Source organism: Podarcis vaucheri (assembly GCF_965113315.1).
Source record: "Podarcis vaucheri genome assembly, chromosome: 16".
Classification (NCBI taxonomy): domain Eukaryota; kingdom Metazoa; phylum Chordata; class Lepidosauria; order Squamata; family Lacertidae; genus Podarcis; species Podarcis vaucheri.
The window spans coordinates 23,044,582-23,071,573 of record NC_138754.1 but is presented as its reverse complement, the minus strand read 5'-3'; the positions used below and the strand labels follow the sequence as shown (position 1 = coordinate 23,071,573).

At 44.3% G+C, this 26,992-nt stretch overlaps 1 protein-coding gene across 3 annotated transcripts in view; it reads left to right on the top strand.

The window, feature by feature from the left end:
* The first annotated feature begins 3,390 nt into the window (after positions 1 to 3,390).
* PXN (paxillin) overlaps positions 3,391 to 26,992 on the top strand; it is a 66,170-nt gene continuing 42,568 nt past the window's right edge. Inside the window, exon 1 of one of the 3 annotated variants that reach the window (XM_082203052.1) lies at positions 3,391 to 3,609. In XM_082203052.1, the coding sequence (XP_082059178.1) occupies positions 3,597 to 3,609 (13 nt within the window). In that variant the 5' untranslated portion in view covers positions 3,391 to 3,596. The remainder of the gene's footprint in view (positions 3,610 to 26,992) is intronic. The other 2 variants (XM_082203050.1, XM_082203053.1) reach the window with 2 other exon arrangements.

Sequence of the window (26,992 nt, the reverse complement as noted above, 5' to 3'; positions counted from 1 at the left end):
GGATCATTTTTTTTCAACATTTGTGCCTTCTCACCACTTTAGTGATCTGTATGCCTGTGCTTTCAGTCCCTAATCCCACAAAAGGTGACACAGACTGTTTGTAGCCATCCAAATCCCCAATGCCTGTTGTTAGCTGTTCTATTGAGAGCAGTTCACCGTTTATGTAAAAAATAAAAATAAAAAATCTTTAAACCACACTCCTTCTCAATTGAATTATATTGTAATAGGAGTAGCGAAGCCAGTCAAAGAATCGTTGCACCCACCTCTTTTCTCGAAAACTGCTCAGACTTCCGCGTATGACATCACAGGCGATTAACATAAGGCAACCAGAAGCCTTTGCGACTGCATGTCAGCTTTGTAACTAAGAAAAGGGGGAACCCCCGCCCCATTGAATGAAAGTGTGGCTGTGGATATTTTGAGATGCAGGGTATCAACTGATCGGCACCCCATCTTTTGCCTGGTTGGCTGCTCACCATAGTCTGATTAATTGTTGCTTGCTTGGGGGCCGAAGGGCCTTGCAGACGAACGTTAGCTTTGCGCAGTGGCAGTATCGTAGCCAATGAGGTTAATCCGAGGCGCGATTATTGCTAATTGAAAACTTTTCCCAATACCCCGCCATGACGACTTGAAATATAGTCGGCAATGGCAATTTTTGACAGTCTCTACGGAGACTGAATTTTCTGGTGTAAAAATAGATTAATTTAGTTTCTCTTTAGTTGCGAGTCTTGTGGTATAAGAAGATGTAGTGCTCTTTAATTATCAATGTAGTATTGCTTTCTGTTTAGTGTGCTGGTTTGTGCTTTAGGTTTAAAGTTGTAGCTGAGTATTCTTAAGAAAAAAGTTTTGTAAAATCCTGAAAAAAAGGTAATCATACAAAGGAAGTAGATTTTTTCCAACCCCTGTTTGTTTTGGATCACGGCTCCAGGTGAGAGATAATGGGAGTTGTAGCCCAAATATTTGGAGGGTTATATTTCCTGGGTGGAAGAGGCAGATGCAAAGCATTTGTTGTATAGATGTTGGCTCAGTTTTAGGATAATAGAGTTGTAGAAGGAAATACTGATAAAGTGGCATTTTCTGACTGTAAATATGTAATTCCTGCATTGCAGGGGATTGGACTAGATGTCCCTCCTGTTCCCTTCCAACTCTGCGGTTCTATATATAAATTGGTTGTCTGTTTGTTGGCATCAGTCTGTCTTGGGAGCCAAGTCAAACCGTCACAGCGCCTGAGGTGACCTCTCCAGGGCTCAAGCCTGGGCGGTGTGTATGGAAGTCCTGGGCTGCCCAGACGACAAGACTAAGAGGGGGGTCTCGGCCTTGCTGTTGTGGTCCAAAGGAAACCAGAGCAATACGTTTGGCACCAGCTTGGCTGCTGGAGCTGCCAGAGGGAAGCGTACAAGATTCCACCCGACCATCTTAGGGCCTCCACTCTAGATTTGCACATACGTAGTTTCTTGTATTTTTGTGTGTAGTACCAAGTCAGACCACGAGTTCATCTAGCTCAGTATTGTCTGGCAGTGGCTCTCCAGGTTTTCAGATGGGATACATTCCCATCCTTAAGGGACGTGGGTGGCGCTGTGGGTTAAACCACAGAGCCTAGGACTTGCCGATCAGGAGGTTGGCGGTTCGAATCCCCGTGACGGGGTGAGCTCCCGTTGCTCGGTCCCTGCTCCTGACAACCTAGCAGTTCAAAAGCACGTCAAAGTGCAAGTAGATAAACAGGTACCGCTCCGGCGGGAAGGTAAACGGCGTTTCCATGCGCTGCTCTGGTTCGCCAGAAGTGGTTTAGTCATGCTGGTCACATGACCCGAAAGCTGTACGCCGGCTCCCTCGGCCAATAAAGCGAGATGAGCGCCGCAGCCCCAGAGTCGGCCACGACTGGACCTAATGGTCAGGGGTCCCTTTACCTTTACCTACATTCCCATCCTTACCCAGAGTAGCTGGGGATTGAACCTGGGACCTTCTGCATTCAAAGCAGATGCTGCACCACTGAGCTATGAGTGACAGCGTACTGCGGAAGTTGTGCTGAGTGTCGAATGAAGGCCTTGGGAGTTCAAGGCTCCTCTCAGGCACCATGAGGAGCTCACTGGCTGACCTTGGAGCAGACGCCCATCTCTCAGCCTAACCTACCACATAGGGGCTGCAGCGAAGATTAAAACAGGGAGGGGGAGAATAATGTAAGTCACCTTGAGGAAGGCCGGAATACAAATTATAGAACTGTACAGTTGGAAATGATCCTGAGGACCATCTAGTTCAACCCCCAGCAACGCAGGAATATGCAGCTGTCCCACACAGGGATCGAACCTGCAACCTCAGGGTTATCAGCAGCCACCCAGCTGAGTTATTCGGAAGGTATGTTATAACACTTAAGAACACATGGCCAGGGCTCTTGTGATGGTTGACCTCCCAGTAAACAACAAGGATATCTGAAGTGGGGGGGATGGGGGATGGCAGGCACACATTTCAAGAGGTCCCTTCAACCTCTCTCACCCAGTGGCGTAGCGTGGGGGGTGCAGGGGGGGCCGGCCGTACCGGGCGCAACATCTGGGGGTTAGGGTTAGGGGGCGCAAATCCACGGGTTAGGGGGCACAAATTACTTGCCTTGCCCTGGGTGCTGACAACCCACGCTACGCCACTGCTCTCACCACCAAAGAAACGCAAGTGAACAGCAAAGAACCTGCACGAGCAACACCGACACCAAACCCTACATATATTAAGTAAAATAGAAACATCGCCACCCGACCCCACCCCCACCTCTTTCCCCCTTTACTTCCTAATGTCTCAACAACTGAAATTGTAAAAATGTTACATGGGGGGGGGGGACACGAGAGAGAGACATTGCATATACTTTTGTAAATCAAGAAAATCAAGAAAACCTTTAATAAAAATACATTTTTAAAAAGTTATGCTGGAATGGAAGGAGCTGTCCCATTATTTACATTTATATCCCACCTTCCAATCCCGGAGCTCATGGACAGCGCCATGACCCCCACGTCTCCCATTTTATTATTATTAGAATTAGAATTTATATACCGCCCTACACCCAGAGGCCTCAGGGCGCTTCGCAGAGCAAAATCAAAACATAAAACCGCAAAAATCATCCCCACAACAACCCTGCGAGGTAGGCGAGCTTGTGACTGTATGACCCAGCCTAATGACGGCGTGCGTTCCTTTCTTCCTACCCCGGAGGGTCGAATATTAGCCTCACACACATCCCGCGGGTGGCCGCTAGGAGGCGGTGGCGCTTCTAAGCCTATTCGGGGGTCTCTCTTTCTCTCCCTCTCTCTGTATAGATTTATGTCGCGGGTTGGTTGGGAGTGTGGCGGGGGGGGGGGGAGGCGTGCGCGTACCTGAGTTCGAGCTCGCGCCCGCGTGAGGTGGTTTGCTGCTGCTACGGCGGCGGCGGGAGGGCGGTTTGTGTGTGTGTGCGCGCGCGCGAGAGAGAGAGAGAGAGAGAGAGAGAGAGAGAGAGAGAGAGAGAGAAGCGAGCGGGGCTTCTCCGGGACGCGCTGCCTGCGCGAGCGAAGGGAAGAAGAAGAGGGGAAAGTTGCGGCTGCGCTTCCCTCCAGTCGAGCGGGGAGTGGCGGCCAGGCGGCAACATGGACGACCTCGGTGAGCTTGAAGGGCGGGAGGGCGAGGGAGGGAAGGAGGCAGGCAGGCAGGCAGGAGGTCCGACATGGGGCAACTTCCCCTTCCCCTCAGGGTCGGACTCCCTCCCCAAACCGCCGCCAATTTCCCTCACAATTTTGTCTCCCTTTTCCTCTTCGGACACTACCCCCCCCCCCTTTCTCACAACTTCACCTTTCTTTACTTTTTCTTTGGGGGCGGGACCCCCAATGGTGCCTTCCATTATGTCCTCTCAACACCGTTCAGGGATTTTTTTTTTAGGGTGGGGGGAAAGAGGCGTGTAGGTCCGTTATGCCCCCCCTTGTTGTTCCTTTTTTGGGAGGTCCCCCTTTGCTTGTTTGGCGGGGCCCGCTGGTCTACTTTGATTTACCTTTACTGTACTTGGGGTGTGTGGGAGGTGTCTGGTGGGGATCTATCACTGGCCCATTTTGAGATTTTTATTATTTTTTGAATTTATATACAGTACAGCCCTATACCCGGAGGTCTTGGGAGGGAGTCCCACGGATCCATTATCTTTCCTTTTCGTGGGGTAGGAAGGGTCCCAGTAGTTTATTATGTGCTTCCATTGCTGGCTTTTTTGGGGGGGTGAGTCCCCGCTGGTCCCTAACTGTTGCATCCTCCAACTTCTTCCCCTTCTCTCCTCCAGCTTTTTCCCCTTCCCTCCCTACCAGCTTCCTCTCCACCTTAACTGGGCTCTTGCCATTTCCTCCCCCCCCCCCAAAAATGAATTTCTATATTGTAACATCACCCTCCATAAAAGCCTCTCTGCTAAGCCTAACTTCACGCCTCCTTCCTCTCACTTTGCATAAATTCCTTTTGTTGTTAAATTGATTCTTTCTATTCCTTTTGTTGTTGAATCGATTCTTTCTTGCTCCCTCCCTGCGAAACCCTCACCTATTTGCTATATCTCCTCTTCACCCTGTGCACCTTCTGTGTTCTCTCTGCTTCTCCCCTTCTCTAAGTGGTGTCTTTAACTTCTTCACACACCCCACTTGAGTCTCTCTCAGAAGTCAGTAAGGAAGCAATCTCCCACCCCAATTTTCTGGCCATATTTGAGAGAAGTGCTTGACACAAGTGTACCTTCAAGTACATTCAGATACAATTTGGAGGTCGTCCTTTTCTGAATCTTGCATGTGCACAAGAAAGGCAGGGAGCTGTTTCTGTCCACTAAGAAAACCCCAAAGCTCAGCAGCAGCAGCACGCAGCATTTTATTATTATGCCTGCTAAAATGCCACACAAAGTAGTTGACAAACTTTTTAAACATCCCAAAGCACAAATGTTTTGCTTTACAAAACAGCCTGAAGAAGTGTGCAAGGGAAGTTGTGAGCTTGTGTCCTACTTTGTGCATCCTTTTTAGTCTTAATAAAGGTATTCAAACTCTTCCTGTTGCTTTGAGGTTTTATTTTATTTATAGGTTTTGCTGACTGTGAAAGTTGTGTAAAGCCTGGCTGCCCCTTTGGATATTAAGTCTGTGATTAAGTCTGCACAGTTCCTTGGGCAATTGCGTAAGCATGTTTAGGATCGCAGTGTTACACCTCAGCTATATTTAAGCTATGCAGCTTGGGTTATTGCCAACTAAAATCACCTCAAAGGAGACCCATTGACACTAAGGGACTTCAATCAGTCATGTCCTTTAATTTAGGTCTACTTTGAGTATGACCAACAGGGGATACAACCCCTTGTCTTTAACATATTATTTTGCATGTCTTCTCAGTTAGCAGGACTCTTCTGATGATGTTTTTTCATGTTGTTCTGGGCTTTTATTTATTTTAACATAAATATGCTTCCATTTGTCACATGTCTCAATATAGCATTTTTAGGAACTCAGGTTTTTTGTTTTCTGTACAAAAATAAGCAATAAGTATAAGTTAGGCTTTTTAAAAGTTAAAACTTCCAATCACCTGATTTTCTTGGTTCCTCTCCAGTTTTCCAGCTTTCACTTGCATTCTAGCTACCCTTTCCCAGTCTAGGTTACAATTCACCTAGCCTCTTTTCCTTGCTGCTTCATCCTTTCATAGCCTCTGTATGGGCCAAGTTTTTCTCATGGCTCTTCCTGCATCAGACTCTTGGTTGATCATTTCCCTTTGTTGGCTGCATTCCCCACCCCCCACCCCCCACCCCATGGAGGGGAAATTCTTGGTTGGGATAACTGAAAATGTGCCCAAGTCATAACCTGAATGTCACAGTATATTTTCAGTTTCTTATAAGATTTGTTTAAATGTTTCTGCTACCTGCACATGTTGCAGTAAATGTCACATTTTTATGTGGGAGTGGCAAGAAGTTGGCAAGGCAACCAAAGCTTATACTCGTAAAATGGTTACTGCATTTACTGTTATCTTTGCACACCTTATGCTTTCTACATATTGACGGCCCCACACCAAATTATAGGCTTTGTTCACCAGAATACATTTAAAGCACTTAAAGAACCTTGTGAACTGTATTTTTTTAAGGGTGCTGGGAATTGTAGGTTTGTGAGGGGTAAACTACACTTCCCAGAATCCTATGGGTGGAATTAATGTAGTTTAAATGTATGGCATGTATGAAGCCTGTGTGTGATTATTGACTGTCTCCTGTATGCTCAGAACCTAGTGGAAATCCATATCATATCTTCTGCATATCATATCTACTGTAAAAACCAGGCACACTGCTTTCTGATAATATTCTACTTACGAATCCTCCATCTCTACCCCATCAAACCACATTTCTTATTGAGCTGCTCCCTTACCTAACCTATCCCTCCATGTTATTGATTCCTGTTGCCATGTGCTTGTTTAAGATCACTGCATGCTCCCCCAAACATCTGCATGTCGTATGTGGTATAATATATATGTAACATACCTGCTTTCCAATTTCCTCGTTCAACCCTGAATTATTCATTGTTTGGATATGGATGTGGGCTTATATTGACTGTTGAGTTCCCTTCATGTTATAGCCTGTTTACTTTATTGTTTTCTAGCACACATCCTTTTACCAGCAGCAACATCTGGTGCAACCTGAGATGGCATACATGCTATTCTTTTTGTACTCCATTTTTCTTGCTTTCTGCCCTAAGTTGACTGCCTGTCTTCTTTCTTATGGTTCATGTGTGGAAAGTTGCTGATAATTCTATGTACTTGATGTGAATATTCAAAGGCAGGCTGGGAAGGGTGCTTACCATGTATGCTTATAGCACAATCCAAAATAGCTGCTCAGACATTCTGTGGAATTAAGCTGAATTCTCCCTAGGGGAGGGAACAGAGCTCATTAGTAGGGCACTTGATTTGAATGCAGAAGGTCCTTGGCTCAGTCCCTGGCATCTCCAGGTAGAGCTGTGCTTGTCCCCTGCATGAAATCCCAAAGAGCCACTGCAGTTTAAAAAATGCTGTGCTAGATTCACCATTGATCAGACTTGGTCTGCAACAGTTCCTATGTTTCCCCAGGGAAGTGAGGTTAGAATTTCAGCCTTATTCTTCTAGGATTCTCTCACCTATAATAATAACCACCTGAGTCACATGCATCAGTTTCTGAAATGGATTTATCCTCTTATCCAGCCACACTTTCCATTCATAGCCTGTCTGGAACTTTTTGTTTCAGCCCTGCAATTCCATTTATACCATTAGACTTCTAGGCATCACACATTGCCTTTTCTTGGCGCTGATATTAACAAGACCTGGCTCCTATATTTAGTTTTGGCTTGTCATTTTTGCATTTGTAAAATGATCCCCTTGGACCTGAAATGAGCCATCTGATTTTACAACAAAACTAAAATACAACCATGTTGACGTTGGAGGCTCCTACTACCATGTCATCCTTTCTCCCAATGCATGGATTCTGAGTGCCCTTCTCAAGTCATCTTCAGCTCCTCAGGTTTGAACAAGAGTTGAAAAAACTCTTTGAGTGAAGGGCCCTGGAAAGTATTTGCTCCCTACAACTCTCATTGGAGAAATAATCTCTATCACAAGTAACCTAAGATCCATTTATGGCATCTTCATCGTTCCTCTAATAGCAACCAAATGTTCTGTTCAGATGTGCTCCAAGAAAATCTCTGTTTTATTACTAGACTTAGAGTATTCAATTACCGTGCTAATTTAAATTCGGCAATAACACCTACAGAAGAGGAAGTCTAAACTGAGCCTGTGACAAATGCACCAAGACACTGTGTCCATCAGCCAGCTGACTACCTGAGACTATGCTCTGCACCCTTCATATGGGAGGGTGCAGACTGCTTAAAATGACTGAGAATCTCAGTAATGTGATAAAACAATTCTCAAAAAAGTTAAGTTCTCATTGGAGTATAGAAGTCCATGTTTTCCTCTGATGTATTTCTCCTTCCCGAGAACCTGTTGGGTTGTAAGGCCAGCCCCTTTGGTAGGCAGACTGAGGTGACTGCCTTAGGCAGGAGGGAGGAGAAATTTGATTCAGTTTGTATTTAAAAGCTACCTAATTTGCACTGTCTGAAACAATATGTGAATCAAAACCCAGTCATCCTCTGGCATTCACACTTGTCCAAACTTTGCAGTGCAGTTCTCCAGACGAGTAATGTGTACAAAAATGCATATGCTGGAGGCAAAGTGTTCATTAAAATGCATAGATTAGTGAAAATAACATAAAAATGCATGATGTTGGGGAACATTGCTTTGCAAAAATGTGTGCATTAGGCAAAATTGCATGCAAACGTGTAGATTAAAATAAATTTGCACTAAAGTGCTGATTTTTTTTGTAAATTGCAAGTTTATGTGGAAATATGGAGAGCTGATTTTAAGATTAGACAAATGAGAAACTGAGAGAAGCCAAAATTGACTGATTGACACATCCCTAGCATCAGAGAGGAGCAGGGGAAGGGAAGTGGCTGCAAGGTTTCAGAGGACAGTCCTTTGTGTGCAAGTGTCACACACCTTCCCTTTAACTCAGGGTAGTCTAACGCAAAGCCCGAGGGCCACATGTGGCTCTTGAGGCCTTTTCATGGCCCTTGGCAACATTCAACACTCGCCCTGCCACTCTTACGTTGCCTTCCCAAAGTTGAGTAAGCGAGGTGCTGGGCTTTGGGAATGAGAATCCTTCCTTCTTCCCAAAGCTTATTAAGCACTTTCCCAGCTTTGAGAAGGAGCTGGGAGGGCTCACACCTCCTTCCCAAATACAGGTGTCTTGCTCAGCTGATTTGGGAAGGCAGCGTGAGGGCTAGGGGGAGAGGCGTAAAATTTTGGACTCTCTCTAGCCCTCACACTGCGACAAGACTGTGGCCCACAGGTTCTGTCACCATGTCAAAGTACTCTTGTGACCCACTTGGTATGAAAATTTGGACCACCCTGCTCTAAAAACCTGCTGTTTTTAGAGGCAATGGGAGAATGCTACCCCTTTACCACCACTGAAATGTCAGTTGCCAGTTGGGTTGGCTTCTGTAGATGGAATTTGTGGAGTGAGGCGGTGGGGGGAGGGGCTTGTCCTTCCTAAGAAAGTAAAATACTTTGGGTTGGCCCTGACTGGGTATATCTTAGACCACATCTGCTCCATACGTATGAAGGGTAATCATACCACATTAACAGTCATGTTTCCCTCCAAAGAATCTTGGGACCTGTAGTTTAAGGGTGCTGAGAGTTGTAGGAGACCCCTATTCCCCTCACAGAGCTACAGTTCCAAGCTACAATTTTACAATCAATTTTTCTCCACAGAGAACTGTGGAAATTGTAGTTACATGAGAGGAAATGGGGTGTGTGTCTCCTAATAGCTGCCAGCATCTTAAACTACAATTCCCAGGATTATTTTGGGGAAGCAATGACAGTTTGAAGTGGTATGGCACTGCTTAAAACGTGTGGATGTGGTCTTGGCATATGTGGTTCTGTCTGAAGGGTCCTTTGGGCTCTTAACTCCAAGATTTAAAAGTTTTCCCATAATTGCAATCCATTTTTGTGAACAGTTTTCAACTTTCCGTGAGAGGTTCTCTAGCTAAGCACACACAATTTGATGACGTTTATGAAATGAGCAGAGAAACTTTCCAGTATGTGCTAAGATCATGGGTATTGAAATATACAAGCTACAGCTGTTGCATTCCATAAATTCACTGAGGTATTTGTGACTCTGCCATCTGGTCAGATGGTGTACTGCTGCACCAGTGACTATTCTCCATAGAGGGATGCTTAATCTGTTTCTTTCTTTTCTTTTTGTAGGTTTGTCATGTGTATTGTTAACTTGCAGTATTTGAAATGATTTATTTCCAGTTGTATTACTAGACTTGTTTGTTGGTTGGTGGTATCAATGAAAACATAGGAGAGATGATTGAAATTGTTCCCTTTTTCCTGCTGTTTGTTACACACTTAGATTAAGCATGTAGTAGTTAAAACTATGAACTTATGTGTTTGAAAAGATTGATATCTAGCATAGGCCTGCTTCCATCTAGCCCACCCACAAGTTTTCTTGCTCCTGCTTTCACTTCCTTATCTGTAAATGAGAGTGAGAAAACCCCCACTTTGTGGCTGACATGTGTAAAGCATTTGGTTCTCTGAAAGTACATGATATTACAGTGGTACCTTGGGTTACAAACGCTTCAGGTTACAAACACTTCGGCTTCCAAACTCCGCTAACCTGGAAGTCGTACCTCGGGTTGAGAACTTTGCCCCAGGATGAGAACGGAAATTGTGCACTGGTGGCACAGTGGCAACAGGAGGCCCCATTAGCAAAAGCATGCCTCAGGTTAAGAACGGTTTTGGGTTAAGAATGGACCTCCAGAACGAATTAAATTTGTAACCCGAGGTACCACTGTATATTTCATGATTGAAGCAAGCAAAAAAGGAAACTGAGAGTTTCATTTTTATTCAGGGACAATACTTCTCCTCTAGGAAAGCCACAAACTTCTTTTTCTATGTCCACAGCTTCAGATTCAGAAAATCCGAATATAAAAATCTAAATAGCAGAGAAGCAGATGAGTTTCAACACTTACTTTTGGATGGATGTGATCACCTGTAGTAATTTCACACAATGCATTCTTGGGACATGACATGACATTTTATCTTCTTAATTGCATCGTGAGTGCTCTCAGTTGGTGTACTTGGTCACCTACTACCCAGCTGATCCTTTGCTGATTACTTGCCCACACAGCAGACAGGGAAAGCGCTGTCAGGCTGCAAGGCACCATGTTCACAAGCACTGCTTCCTATGCTTCTCTCTTCATTCATTACTTACTACATTTATCTTGCATATTTCTTCTAAGGTGCCCCCACATTTTTAGCCTCACAACAACCTTGTGAAGTAGGCTATTCTGAGAGATGGTGATTGATCCAGGGTCACCCAGTGAGTTTTATGGCTGAGTTGGGATTGAATTCCATTATCCTTGACCATTGACTATGCTGGCTTGGGCTGTTGTGAGTTCTGGCCCCATGCCATATGAAGGTCCGCAAGTTCCTCGTTCCTGTATTTGGGGGTTCAATGCTCTTGTGACTGCTTCTATTTATATCAGTCGGACTTGTGGTAGAGCACTTCCTTGTGAAGTGGGAAGCTAGAATGGCGGAAGAGATACAGTGGTGCCTCGCAAGACGAAATTAATTCGTTCCGCAAGTCTCTTCGTCTTGCGGTTTTTTCGTCTTGCGATGCACGGTTTCCCATAGGAATGCATTGAAAATCAATTAATGCGTTCCTAGGGAAACCGCCTTCAGACCAGGTCCGGGGACAGTCTGTCCCCGGACCTCTTCTGAAGGCTGGGGGGGGGGAAGGACTTTTCTTCCCACCCCCAGCATTTTAAAAAACCCTGGGACAGCGGAGGACTTCTCCGCTGTCCGGGGCGATCTTAAAATGCTGGCGGGCGGCATTTTAAAATCGCCCAGGGACAGCGGAGGACTTCTCTGCTGTCCGGGGCGATTTAAAAGCCCCTGGGAAGGCAGGCAGGGGGGACAAAGACTTTTGCCCCCCGCCAGCCTTCAGAAGAGGTCCTGGACCTCTTCTGAAGGCTGGCGGGGGCGAAAGTCTTTGCTCCCCCCCGCCTGCCTTCAAAAGCTGTCCGGCCAAGGCTTCGTGGACCTCTCCGCCAGCAGCGGCAGCGCTGCCGCTGCTGGCGGAGGGTTGCCGCCATGCCGAAGCCTGCGCGCGCTGACATCAGCGCTCCCAGGCTTCGCGGACCTCTCCGCCAGCAGCAGCAGCCCCTTGCTGCAAAAGACGATCTCCCTGCAGCCCCTTGCTGCAAAAGACGTCGGGGGAAGCGGGGAAGAAGCGTGTCGCTTCCCGCTGCCCCCGGACCTCTTTTGAAGCAAGGGGCGGTGGGGAGAAGCGATCTCCCCGCAGCCCCTTGCTTCAAAAGAGAAGACCCGCTGTCCCCGGGGCAAGCTTCGTTTTGCGAAGCAAGCCCATAGGGAAATTCGTCTTGCGAGGCAACTCGAAAACGAAAAAACCTTTCGTTTTGCGAGTTTTTCGTCTCGCGAGGCATTCGTCTTGCGGGGTACCACTGTACTCTGACAGATGTAGATGTGCTGTGGTTCACCTTAAAACATCTTTTCCCTCTCCACCAAAGAATCTTACTGTATGTTTTGAATTTTGGTTTCTCTCCTGGTAGGGAATTTTTCCCTGCTCCTGTAGAAGGCAGCAATACCTTTGCCTGTTGACTTTGATTGGAGCTCTTTTGGGTCTGAAGTAGAGCACCTACACTCACATACGTCTGTTTTCTCTTAGAAAAAAGAGAGAGAAAGAGCTCTATCTTCTGCCTGTGAAGCCATTCTGCTTGTTTGAGAGTGGGCTTTGTCTGCACAGGCTTCATTATTGTTAGATGCACTGCAGTGCTTGAATGGTGATCTGTTTCTGGACTTAACTGACTGTTGTTGAAACACCCTCCTTGTGAGCTACAACCAGGAAATGGCTTTAGTTTGGAATGTTGGGTTTTTGTTTTGCTTTGTTTTTCTGCTTGCTGAGGTTCCTGCAAGTGTTGCCCCAACTGGGGTATGTATGTAAATTGGTCTGTAACCCCACCAGAGTGAAGAGTGATTCTCCCCTTCCTACTGCCTTCCTCCTTAAGTGCTTCAATTCCCTTGTAAAACAGAGGTGCTATTGTCTTGCAGGACTTGGACGAAGTCCTGTGCCTGAAGCAGTGTGTGATGCAACCCCCCCCCCTTGCCCCCTTTCTGTAGCATTTCCATGGAAAGTCAGGACTCTGCAGATACTTTTTAACTCCTTTGTGTCTCAGAGTATGCAAGTGTCTGCTCTCCCTAGAGCAATAATCTCTCTCTCTCTCTCTGTCTCTGTCTCTGTCTCTGTCTCTCATGATATATATATCCCATGCTCGCTTTCTCCATGTCCTTCTAGCTTTCTGTTACATCACCTATTTCTCTCCATGAAGCTAGACAGAATATTTCAAAGCGAAAGGAGTATACATTCTGCCTTGTCCTTCAGAGGCTTCCCATTCCTTTTCTGGAGTTGTGTGGCTTACTCCAGGACATCGCTCCTAGGGGACAGTTAAACCTCAGATTTATTGTTGTTGTTGTTATTTATTTCATTTCATTTGTTGCTATTCATTTCATTTTTCTAATTTTAAGAAAAAAATCTCAAAGCGGTTTACATCCTAAATTAATACATCTAGTAAAGCAATCCAGAATAAAAGATTACAAGTCAAATATAAAGTATATATTCAAACTAACATAATTAATAGGAACCTTAAAATATTATCTTAAAGATTTCAAAATAAAACATTACAAATGAGGTCTACTACAGAATGCACATTTAATGCACATTTAAAGAGGAAAGTTAACAGCCTTGGGAAGCCCTAGGAAGAATTGCTTCCAGATTTCTTTAATGCTTTCCTCTGACTTTGCCTGCTTCGCTGCTCACAAGTTTGCTCTTTAAGCGTAGACATTTAGCCAGCATCCATGTAATTTGGAATTCACAATGGTGCCTTTATGGCTTTCCTGAACTCTGATGGCGTGTGAGACCTGAAGCTATTGTGCTATGCTTGGATCTCTTTAGCTACTGTAGCATTGGAGGCAGGGCAGGGTGTGGGTGCACATACAGCCGGCGCAAGGACTGCAGCTCACATTTTGTATTGGCTATGTAATTCACTTGGCTCTGTCATTCAGAGCCAATAACACCATAATTCCTACAGATGTGAACTTCTGCAACCCTGAATGCTAGGAACATAAGCAGAGGGTGGAATGTAGGCTTGTCATAGAGTTGGAAGAGACCACAAGGGCCATCGAGTCCAACCCCCTGCCAAGCAGGAAACAGCATCAGAGCACTCCTGACATATGGTTGTCAAGCCTCTGCTTAAAGACCTCCAAAGTAGGAGACTCCACCACACTCCTTGGCAGCAAATTCCACTATTGAACAGCTCTTACTGTCAGGAAGTTCTTCCTAATGTTTAGGTGGAATCTTCTTTCTTGTAGTTTGGATCCATTGCTCCGTGTCCGCTTCTCTGGAGCAGCAGAAAGCAACCTTTCTCCCTCCTCTATGTGACATCCTTTTATATATTTGAACATGGCTATCATATCACCCCTTAACCTCCTCTTCTCCAGGCTAAACATGCCCAGCTCCCTTAGCCGTTCCTCATAAGGTATCGTTTCCAGGCCTTTGACCATTTTGGTTGCCCTCCTCTGGACACGTTCCAGTTTGTCAGTGTCCTTCTTGAACTGTGGTGCCCAGAACTGGACACAGTACTCCAGGTGAGGTCTGACCAGAGCAGAATACAGTGGCACTATTACTTCCCTTGATCTAGATGCTATACTCCTATTGATGAGGCCCAGAATTGCATTGGCTCTTTTAGCTGCCGCGTCACACTGTTGGCTCATGTCAAGTTTGTGGTCAACCAAGACTCCTAGATCCTTTTCACATGTACTGCTCTCAAGCCAGATGTCACCCATCTTGTATTTGTGCCTCTCATTTTTTTTTGCCCAAGTGCAATACTTTACATTTCTCCCTGCTAAAATTCATCTTGTTTGTTTTGGCCCAGTTCTGTAATCTGTCTAGGTCGTTTTGAAGTGTGATCCTGTCCTCTGGGGTGTTAGCCACCCCTCCCAGTTTGGTGTCATCTGCAAATTTGATCAGGATGCCCTTGAGTCCATCATCCAAGTCGTTGATAAAGATGTTGAATAAGACCGGGCCCAAGACAGAACCCTGTGGCACCCTACTTGTTACTCTTCTCCAGGATGAAGAGGAACCATTGATGAGCACCCTTTGGGTTCGGTCAGTCAGCCAGTCACAAATCCACTGAGTGGTAGCATAGTCAAGACCGCATTTTACCAGCTTCTTTACAAGAATATCATGGGGCACCTTGTCAAATGCCTTGCTGAAATCAAGATAGGCTACATCCACTTCGTTCCCTTCATCTACCAGGCTTGTAATTCTGTCAAAAAATGAGATCAGGTTAGTCTGACATGACTTATTTTTCAGAAATCCATGCTGACTATTGGTGATCACAGCATTTCTTTCTAGGTGCTCACAGACTGTTTTCTTAATGATCTGCTCCAGAATCTTCCCTGGTATTGATGTCAGACTGACTGGGCGGTAATTATTTGGGTCCTCTCTTTTCCCCTTTTTGAAAATAGGGACAACATTTGCCCTCCTCCAGTCTGCCAGGACTTCGCCTGTTCTCCAGGAATTCTCAAAGATGACTGCCAGTGGTTCTGAGATCACATCTGCCAGTTCTTTTAATACTCTTGGATGCAGTTCATCTGGCCCTGGAGACTTGAATACATCTAAACTAGCCAAGTATTCTTGTACTATCTCCTTAGTTATTCTGGGCTGTGTTTCCTTTGCTGAATCATTTGCTTCAAATTCTTCAGGTCGGGCATTGTTTTCTTTATCGGAGAAGACTGAGGCAAAGAAGGCATTGAGGAGTTCAGCCCTTTCTGTGTCCCCTGTTTGCATTTCACCATCTTCTCCTCTGAGTGACCCCACTGTTTCTGTGTTCTTCCTTTTGCTACGAACATACCCATAAAAGCCATTTTTGTTGCTTTTAACCTCTCTAGCAAGCCTGAGTTCATTCTGTGCTTTAGCTTTTCTGACTTTGTGTCTACACATGCTGGCTATTTGTTTGAATTCCTCTTTGGTGGTTCCCCCCCTTCCCATTTTTTGTACACATCCTTTTTTAATCTTAACTCAGTTAAAAGTTCTTTAGATAGCCACCCTGGCTTCTTTAGGCACCTTCCATGTTTCCGTCTCATTGGTATTGCCTGACATTGTGCTTTTACTATCTCCCTCTTAACAAACTCCCAGCCATCATGAACTCCCTTTCCTTTTAGTATTACTGACCATGGGATCTCACCCAGCACTTCCCTAAGTTTTATGAAGTCGGCTTTCTTAAAGTCAAGAAATTGAGTCCTAGTATGCTTGGCTGCTCCTTTCCGCTGTATAGTAAACTTCAGAAGAGCATGATCACTCGTGCCTAATGATCCTTCCACTTCTACCCCACTTCTTTCCACTTCTACCCCACTTGTTGACACAGCTAGGAATCCAAGCAGCTAGGAATCCAAGTGGTTATCTTCTGTCCTGGTATTATTCATGGTTCATGAATTCCATAGTATTTCAGTACTCTTCTAGATGTGATGGGGGCAGATGCATGTTTATAAGAACATACGAAGAGCTGGCTTGATTGGGTCAATGGCCAATCTATTCCAGCATCCTGTTCTCACAGTGGTCATTTATGTACATGACTGTGCTGTTGACATATAACACAGGGGAATACAGTCCTTCAAAAAAATAAAAATAAGAAAAAGAGCATGCAGATGAAGGTAACAATTCGCTCCCCCTCACCCCCAGGCCATGCTTTATTGCTTTAAGTGGTTTTCTCCCTAGCTGGCTCTTTACTGAATTTTATTTGGGACGAAAGTTATTTGAAGAATGGAGGTAAGCTGAAATAATAGAATTGTAGAGTTGGGACCCCAAGGGTAATCTAGTCCAACCCCCTGCAATGCAGGAACCTCATAACACAGTCTTCCATCCAGTTTGAAACCATACCGGACCCTGCTTAGCTTCGCAAATGTGCTAGTAGGTTTGTTGCTGCACCACTAGGAAGAGGGGGAGCGTTTAGCGATCCTGATCTTCCCACTCCTTTCTGTGTAAAAAATAAAAATAGATGCTCCTCCCTGCTTTAAATGTGAACAGGGCAGACACTGTTCGGCTTTCCCACCCCGTCACCCTTTGCTGACTCTGTTGGTTCTTTTTCGGGTCATTGCCTTTCCCTGCAGGGAAAATAGGAATTCCACCCACTGGAGATGCTAACTTGAATTATTGTTCACCTGGAACCCCAGGATTAATGCAGGGTGAGTTAGGAGTCTCCCTGCTGTCATGAGGGATGGTAGGCTGTCTGCTTACTTCAACCTCAAATTCGTCCTTTGAACATGTAAACAAATCAGGCTGAAGTGATTACAGGGGTGTTTATTGCAGCACAATAACCGACTGTGTAAACACGGCGCTGGGATGACTACAAAAGGTTTTGTTTTGTTTTTAATGAAGGATTTTAGTAGACAAATACCATGGTGTACCAAACCTTAATGCGATTTGAGATTGCAGTTCTGTCTGGCATGAACAAATAGCACAAGTGGGAGTATCAAGTGGGTACTTAGTCTTCTCAGAGAGAAAAAAACCCTCAGACTCACGTCCCTGTGGTCCATTTAGAAAGCTTGTATCTCAACATTGTGTCCTTAAATTCCTTTTCATCCAAAGAAACGCACACCTGATGGCCCCAAACAAGCTTTAGTCTGAGCCAGAGCTCAGAACTGAGCTTGGTAACATATTTAAAGCACAAGGGCTTAAGCTGTCTGTAACTAGTGCCTTTTAAAAAAAGACCAGTGGCCCATCTAGTCCCTTCATCCTGTTTTCACAGGGTCCAACCAAAAGAAGTACCGTGTTTTTCCATGTATAAGACTATATTTCCCCCCTATTTTTTCAAGTTTAAAATTGGGGGTCGTTTTAAACACGGATAGTGCATATGGGGGATTTCTTTATTTGGAGTCCCAAAAAATAGGGGTCGTGTTATACATGGGGGCATTTTATACACGGAAAAATACGGTATCTGAGAGTGCAACAGCACTCTCATATCCTTCAACAGTCCCAGTTTATGTGAAATATCCCAGAATTACAGAAGCCATCCGGTGTTTTGGTCTCACGCTCTGGTACAAATTAGCTGGCTCGCACCAGAGCACAGAACCAAAACATGCTCTTTTGGGGGGTCTTGCGCTCACACACAAATCAGCTGACTCATGTCAGAATACCAGACCAAAAGACACTCTTTTTTGGTGTCATTTGAATCAGCTGGCTCCCGCTAGAACTTGGGACCAAAACCCTAGCATCCTGATTTTGATCAGTGGGAAGGATATGTGGTCTACCCACGTGTGATTCCCAGGAACTGGCATTCAGGGACATACTGCCTCTGACAGCAGATGTAGAACATTGCCAGCATTGTTAGTAGCCATTGATAGCATTATCCTCCATGAATTTATCTAATAAATGCACGGTGTGCCTTTCCCATGCCACTAAGAAACCATAGCTGTCTACTTCACACAAGTCTATGATTGGTGAAAGCACTTTATGGTTCAGAGATGTGGCAATTCGCTCTTATTTTAGAAATTAACTGCTGAGCTTGTCTAAGCAATGAATAGACTCAGGAGACTGGGTTGTATCTAACAAAGCTGTCCTGTTAACACAATGACTTTTCCCTATGCAACAGGTCTTCCTCTTTCTTTGCCTACCTCCAGATCTGTTGTAGGTGTTCTCCCTCCCCTCCAGAGCAGATTTGAGGGGTGGGGGAATAGAAAAGGGACAGGAGATCTTATTGTTCTGGTACATCTGGTGGCAGGTCGTTTTATGGGAGGGCCACTTTGAGGCGGGTTGAAGGAGAGGGGTTGAGCCAGGGGCCCACTTACCAGCCCCTAAATCTGAGATGGGGGGATTTCAACTCCCATCGGCCACAGTCAGTGGTCAGGGATGATGGGAGCTGTAGTTCCAACAGCATATGGAGGGTCGCAGGTTCCCTATCCCTGCCCTTAATAAACTTCAAGCAAGTCCCATTGCCACAGCCACGTCCCTGACACCATCTCTCTTGTCCTCAAGTTGGCAAATGGATGTTTAGCACGTTGATTGGAGGGCTAGATTTGGCCCCAGGGCCTCTGTTTCCTTTTCCTGCTGTGTGGGCTTCATGGTCCTTGGCATTTATAAAGCTGGAGCTGTTCCTACTAGCTGCAGGTCTCTCTGGCATTTCAAAAGAAACTCTGCATAAGGAGTAGGAGGGGAAGAAATACCATCTCTTTGACATCATATCATCTCTTATCAGTGCCTCCAGTTGTGCACGTGGGTAAGGCATAACCAAGGACAACTGGTCTCTTTTCACTCCTGTAAAATGCAAGAAAGTCTCGTCTGCCAGTCAAACCGAAGACAGTCATTGTCCTACAATTGGATAATTTTAATTCAAGGGCTGGAACTGCTTTTTGATGGACATGCTCCTTTAACTAGTGTTTCTTTTAGGGTTTTCTTTTGTGTAGCTGATAAGGGCTCTGCAACTGTAGCTCACTGGCAGAGCACAAGGTCTGCATGCAAAAGTTCTTAGGTTATAAATTTCCAGCATCTCCAGAAAGGGCTGAAAATTTTAGAGAGCTGCTGCCAGTTAGTGTTGATTGAACTGATGGATCAAGGGTTTGACTTGGTGTATAGCAGCTCCCTACGTTCAGATCTCTGCTGCAAGCAGGAAGGTATCAAGTCCTGATTTATTAAAAGCAGGTTGTATTATGTAACATTTTGTTTTCAGAATGGAATAATTAAGCAAGTTTTCAAGGTGTTAGATGAGAAGCCAGATGCTAGCCTGCTCAGAGGCAAGGTATTGAGGAGTGCCAACAGGCCACGCAGAGTTGTACTATAGCACCTTCTCATTAGCCCTGTGCCCTGCAGCACACAAAAAAGTTCCAGCCATTCTAGTGGAGAAGGAGAAAACTGGAGAAATAATGACATTGGACAACATCAGCTGTCAGATTTTTTACAAAATAGGAAGGGCGGGATATATAAATGGAATTAATGAATAAAATATTTAAAATTAAATAGGTTCAGTTGTTGGAGCTGTGGGGGCTTGGCATTTCAGCAGTGCTGCTGTCAAAGATTCACCACTATTCTTAACTTGCCTTGCTACTGATTCTTGGAAGTGGGGTCGACATTAGAGGAAACTTCCTCAAATGCTGAAGAACAGTGGTATCTCCGGTTAAGTACTTAATTCGTTCCGGAGGTCTGTTCTTAACCTGAAACTGTTCTTAACCTGAAGCACCACTTTAGCTAATGGGGCCTCCTGCTGCTGCTGTGCCGCTGGAGCAAGATTTCCGTTCTCATCCTGAATCAAAGTTCTTAACCTGAAGCACTATTTCTGCGGAGTCTGTAACCTGAAGTGTATGTAACCTGAAGCATATGTAACCTGAGGTACCACTGTAATTAGTTATCGCCCTGGTGATTCTGAGTGCTAACCCTGGGTGTTGGTCCATTACTTATGTGCTCAAGTCAGAAGTCAAGCAGAGAATGTAGCTTGACAAAATGAAGAGCTTTCCCCACCTCAATAACACATGAACCTGCTTGTTGAACCATTTGGTCCAACATCCTGTTCTCACAGTGGCCAACCAGATGCCTGTGGGAAATCTACAAGCGCAACTCAAACACAAGAGCACTCTCCCCTCCCGTGGTACTTAATGGATGTATGCTGCTGTGCATTGTCTACATTGAGCCACATTACCTGTAATGGGGGACAAGAGAGGCATATCCATGATGTAGAGATACAGGCACAAGGAAATGAACAACTGCACCCATGGAAGCAGTATTCAGGGGCAACCCCACCCTCGTTTACACTACTCTTGGTTGTTGCCTAGGATTCTTGGGTCAGTAAGGCATGCCTGCATTTCACATCCTGGTTGCTTTATATATTTTTCTGCATTTGACGCTTAAAGGGCCTTGTGTTGCCTCCTTCAGCCCTGTTTTCATAGGGTGGCGTGCATAATCTGTGCATGGTACAAATAGGGCTGGAAAACAGTATGAAATATGCGGGTGGAGGAAAGGAGCTGGGGTGGTGCAGAGAGGAAGTTTTATGTAATTCTTGGCTGCCTTTCTGGTAATTGTTTTAATCAAATGGAATGCAGCATAGTCCAGGGCTTGCTTAGCAGAAATAACCATGTTCCCTCCTCCCGCTTGTTAGATTTTGGATCTGGGTACGTTCTTGTTTGTTCTCCAAGTGGTGAGATTTGGACATGTGTTTCAGGGAAGGGAGTACAACAGAAGAGGGCTAGGCAGTAATGAGGAAAGGACATGTATTCTGTTCCGAAGAGCTGGAGAGAGTCAGGGTGGTGTAATAGTGCCAGGCTAGGATTGGGAAGACCTAGGCTCATTCAGACACAAAGCTCTCTTGAGTCATCAGCCACACACACTGCATATACTATCTCTCAGGGTTGTAGTGAGGAGGAGATCCATGGAAAGTGAGTCTTCAGCTCTTGAGAATTTCCATTTTTCATTTAAAAGATTAGCAAGCTGCATGCCCTCGGTGTTGTGGAGAAACGTGATCGTAGACAGGCAGGACAAGAGGTTGAGAAAAGCTGCTTAAAAGTATTTGTGGTGCAGGGAGATTTTATGCATCATATGAACAGTGGGTCTACTGTCCCACTCAGCCGATTCTGTGTAGCATACAGAGCTGAAGGTCACATTATAAAAGTTTGATAAATAAAACCGCAATGCTACAAAAAGCAGCAACACCATATGCTTAAGAGGCAACGTGTGTTAAAGCTCAAACGCACCAGCATTGTAAAATAAAAAGCACCAACCCTGCTGTAGGGACTTAAAAACAGCTCACACCTTCCCTAACACTGATGGGAGTCCAAGTCCCAACAGCATCGAGAGGGCCGGAGGTTATTTATCTCCATTGTGCACTCAGGTTTAGGCTTTTGCCCTCCATTCAGAGGTGTTCTCTTAACTAGCGGGCATGCTGGGTCATGGGGATAAAGTCTGGAACATAACAATTTTATGCAACTGAGGTCACAAGAATGTATCTTATTTCCGCCATATCCTGCTAGTTGTTGGGACTTTGATTATCTCGGTCCATCCAGGCTGATGGTTGCTGGCCCCGATTTCAGTGGTTACAATTCTCAGCTTTTCAAAATGACCACTTTTAATCTGTCCAATAATCATAGAGCTTTAACGCTTTTAAAAACCACATCCTTCTTATCCAGTGCCAGTTTCTTGTCTGATGATTACTTATAAATTGTTTAATCTTTTTGTTTTTAAAAAGCTTCCCTTCTCTGTCCAAATTTTTTTTTGCTTTGCAGTCTATGGTTAACAAAAGTGGTCTCTCTTAAAGCTTTGTGTGTGGTTAATTTCACTTTGCAAAGTGAAAGGCAGTCCTGTATTGGGAAGTTTTTAACATTTGACGTTTTATTATGTTTTTGTATTCTGCTGGAAGCCACCCAGAGTGGCTGGGGAAACCTAGCCAGATGGGCAGGGTATAAATAAAAAAAACACAACAGTTGCTGTGCTCTCTTAGCGTTCAATCACTTCTGTTGGAAAGAGCCTTATACAAATACCAGCTAAATATAAACAAAATTCTAAGGAATTTAACCATAATCTACTTGTACTAATTAGTATTGCAAACAAAGCATAACAGGTTTTTAAATAACTATTTTTATTGAAACGTGTAATGTGTATGGGTTGCTCGTGCGTAGGTTGCCGCCTCTCCAGGCTTTGTTGCCTTGCTAAACCTTTCAGTCTGGGCAGCCCTTCACTTCGTGGCTGCCTCAGTCGCTAGCAGAATCCATCAGTGGGCGTTTCTTAAATCTTTTCCAACATAAAAGTTGTTTGACACCCAGTCTCCTCCTACTCTCTCTGCTCGGAAGTCTCTCTGCGCAGGGTGGGCGTGGGTAGCGGAGGACCCGTGCTCTCCCCGCTGGTGTCCGGTGAAGAGTCCTGGAGCCCTCTCACCGATTCCCCCATCAGCTCCTCTATATCCCTGGTGTTGCGCTGATTTGCTTCCCCATCTGCGGAGCTGCCTCTCTCCCTGCTGGGCCCTTCTCCAGCATCATTGGAGAGCCTTCCCTCCGCCTCTAGCTCCGATGTCAGTTCCCTGACAAAACATTTTCAGATATACATTTCCATATTGAAGTATTTCAGTATACCAATGCATTCAATGACTTCCCTTCTTCCCCTCCCAAGGCACCTTTAATTTAACCACAGTTCCTGCATATTCTTATATATCCATTTGATTCAATTTCCCCCCTTTATTATATCCTTTAGATATGTTATACTGTTGAATTTACCTTAATGCTGCCAGCGTTTTCATCTGTGTACAATTATTTTCTACATATTCAACAAAAAAATTCCACTCTTCTTTGAATACTCGTTCCTCTTGGTCTCTTACCCTACTTATTAGGCCTGCAACCTCTGCATCTTAAGTTGCCAATCCTCCTTTTTTGGCTAAGAGGATCCAAGCTGCTGTTATCGCATACATAAATAATGTTTTCTGACTTCTGGGTACCTCTGTCTGAAATATTCCTAACAGGAATGCATCTGGGTTCTTTGGGAAGGGTAGTTTGAACATTTTTTTCATCTCGTTATAAACCATTTCCCAGTACTCCTTGACTTATTTGCATGCCCACCACATGTGGAAAAAGGTTCCTTCATTTTCCTTACATTTCAGATTTATACATCCTAGCTAATCTACTTGGTTTATGCATCTGTGCATCATTTTCATATAGTTTTCCTTCAGGGTGCAGCATGCAGTGAATTTCAGATCCTTCTACAATTTCTCCCAGAGATCAAATTCTATATTATGCCCAATGTCACTTGTATCATTGAGGCTTTTTACCAGCTCATCTTTTGTTTCCCATTCTAATAATAACTTATACATTTTAGATAATAGTTTTTCATTATTCTCTAATAAATCTCTTTCAAAGTGTGATCTTTGGTCCATAAATCCAAATTTCCACCCAATTCCGCCCCACCCCATAACAGTTGTTGTGTTGAATGGGACTTAGTTCCAGATAAATGTATTTAAGACTGCAACTTGAGTGTATTTCAGATACCTTTCTGGCACATGGATTTCCTTGCAGTGCAGCTGAAATATACATGTATATTTCATATTATAAATAGATATTCTTACAAGAATGTAATGAAAAAAATGGCTCTAAAATTATAGACCATGCACATCTCTTTTTGGTTCTCCTCTTTATGATTTCAGGAAATACTGCTCATCTTTATTTATAGAGGTGGTTTGAATTCTTGCTTTGAGCTATTAATAGTGCATCTGATTCTTATTTTTTACCAATGGATTCTTGCATTTCATGTGTGTGTGTGTGTGTGTGTGTGTGTGTGTGTGTGTGTTTGTGTGTGTGTATTAATCTATGGTTAATGGTTGGTATGATTTTCCTTTACTCAAATGCTGACTACCCTGCTAATTTCTGAAAGCAATAGATGCTGTTTGTAATTCTTATCTGTATAGCCTAATAATTCCACCTTTGCTAATCCTTCATAATGCTGTCCAATGAATTTTGGTTGCTTCATGAAGCCCCTTTTGGAGATTTCTGTGTCTTGTGTTGGTGGCCTGCTTCTCCTCAAGAAGGTCTGAGAATGCTTGTGGCTCCGTAGTCTTCTGCTGTGCCTAGAGGCAGAAAGAAATAATATTTGTTGTTATAACACCCCTATAAAGGTAGCTAATGTTTTCCTTGGTCCAGGAAACATCCCTGAAGTGTTCCATGTATAGCAAAGGTCTAATTTAAGGTTTGTGTTTCATAGACTAGCTCTATCAGACCTCCCCTCTTCACTTGGCACCTGACAGCAGCCTTTCCCTCAATGGGAGGGATGATAATAATAATAATAATAATAATAATAATAATAATAATAATAATAATAATATATTATTATTATTTATACCCCCGCCCATCTGACTGGGTTTCCCCAGCCACTCAGGGTGGCTTCCAACAAAATATTAAAAATACGTTCTATCAGCTCTGCCAAAAGACCAGCTCCATCAAGCACCTCATACCCCTGAATGGTTTCTGTGCCAGCTGATCGTTATACGAACTACTATTTAAGAATTGGTGCCTGAGCCTGAGCTTGCTTTTTTCTTCTTCCCTCCCTGTCCCATCCACCTTGTGTGTCTTGTTCTTTAGATTGTAAGCAGGTCTTGGTTTAACTGTTTTTGTGTACCGTATTTTTCGCTCTATAAGACGTACCAGACCATAAGACGCACCCAATTTTTGGAGGAGGAAAACAAGAAAAAAAATATTCTGAATCTCAGAAGCCAGAACAACAAGAGGGATTGCTGCGCAGCGAAAGCAGCGATCCCTTTTGCTGTTCTGGCTTCTGGGATAGCTGCGCAGCCTGCATTCGCTCCATAAGACGCACACACATTTCCCCTTACTTTTTAGGAGGGAAAAAGTGAGTCTTATAGAGCAAAAAATACGGTAAGTCACTCTGAGAGAATTTTTTGGATGAAGGGTAGGCTACAAATGCGCTAAATAGATAAATAAACACCCTGTGCCATTTGTGTGAAATGGCTTATGTTCTGGTAATGTTTCAATGTTCCTTTTATCCTAACAACAACACCTATTAGTGATGTTATTGTAATGCCCTTGTTACAGATTAAGAACAGAGAGAACCTTCTTCAGACACTTTTTATGTGTTTTCTTAAGACGCATGTCAAGAGGAGGCCCAAAGAATTGTGATGTCATAATGTGAGAGTCGACTGGTGTGCTTATTTTTCTGTGGCCCACATATAAAATTTAGCATAAAGAACATGTTGGGGGAAACTACAAAAAGGCAGGGAACTTGAGATGGTACTTTTCCTGGCTGTGAGCTGCGTTTTGAGTCTAACTTGCCTGGACACCCTGATTTACTTTGTACTGTCATGTTACTTCAAGTAGATTTTTATATAATTGCTTGAATTTTTTTTTAAAAAAGCTTCTTCTCTGCTTGTGAAATATGGATGAATATTCCACTTACAAAATATAGCACATGCCCAATCTTTGCCCCAAATCCACTGCTTTTCATTCAGAGTCCCTGTATGACTCTAAGGTCACTTCCTTACATGTTCTTTGCTGCCAGTGAAACACCCGGCATTTATGGGGAGGCAGAGAGAGAGAGAGCCACTTTTCCTGACCAAATGTTGTTTTTGCAGGATATGGTGTGAGCTGTGACTTCTTGAACTCTGTTTCCCAATTTCGAACTAAGTACTGCTTATGAAGCCACAGTTTTGTCGATGACTTTCTGTACTGTTGCTTCCTGCCATTTGTTCATTGGGTGGGATGGAGATCTGTGGTGAGCCCTTGCCTTCCTCTTAGTGAGGCTGGACAGAAAGGAAAAGAGGAGGTGCAGACTTTCCCTTAAATGAGAACACTTTCCCCTTTTTACACAGCTTCCCCCTAGCTTTTACAGGGGCTATGTGCGTGCTTTAAGGTTCATGTATTGTTAAGAGCTTAAGCAGAGTGCAGCTGGATCAGATCAAAAGGCCCATCTAGTCCAGCACCAGCCAGCCTGATGATGATGATGATGATGTAGTAGTAGATGTATTAAATTTATATCCGCCCTTCCTCCCAAAGGAGCCCAGGGCAGCAAATGTATCTGTAATAAAACCAGTTTTTTAAAAAACGGCTACAAACTTTCAGCCAATGATCTCAGGTTTGCCAGGAACAGATCCCTCTGGGAAGCCTACCAGCAGGTATGAGAACACACTCTCCATCTTAATCTCGGCATCTGGTATTCCAAGCCTTTGATGTTGAAGGTAACATGTGATTATTGTGAGGCCACTGATAGCCTTATTTGAAATGATTCTGTATAATGCTCTTTTAAATCAAAATTGTCAAATCACTGTCATTAAAATAACAAAGTTAAAATTTCATTGCATTCCCTGTTAATATGCTGAAAACTAAGAAACCATTCACAGAATACAGAACAATGCAGCCCACAAAACACTAGTTACCCTGTTGGTGGCCTAACATTTGATGACCCTACTTTACTGATCAAAGGCAACCTTTACTCAGACAACCTGTTGTAATCCTTATCGACTTGCATTGGTAAAGTAGTCGGTCTAAAAATATGTGTCAATTTTTAAGAGTCTTTGAGACTAATGTAGGCTAAAGAGCAGGAGATTTCCAGCCAAGAAAAACAGAGGGTTTTTGACATTTAAACCAGCATTTTTCACTGCTTAAACATCGCCCACTCCCCCTGCAAACCTTTGAATCTATCCTGCCGGTGCTCATGTGGAAATCCTTGTGAGCATGTGTGTGCACACGCAGTATATTTCTGTTAATGTGCTAGTCCTTAGGATGTCAAAAAGTCTTTTGGTTTGGTATACTGTCTAATGCAGTGTTTCCCAACCGGTGTTCCGCGGCACACTACTGTGCCGTGAGACGTTGGCTGGTGTGCCGTGGGAGGGAGGCGGGCGAGTCGGGCGGTGAGAGGCGGCGGTGGCGAGGATCC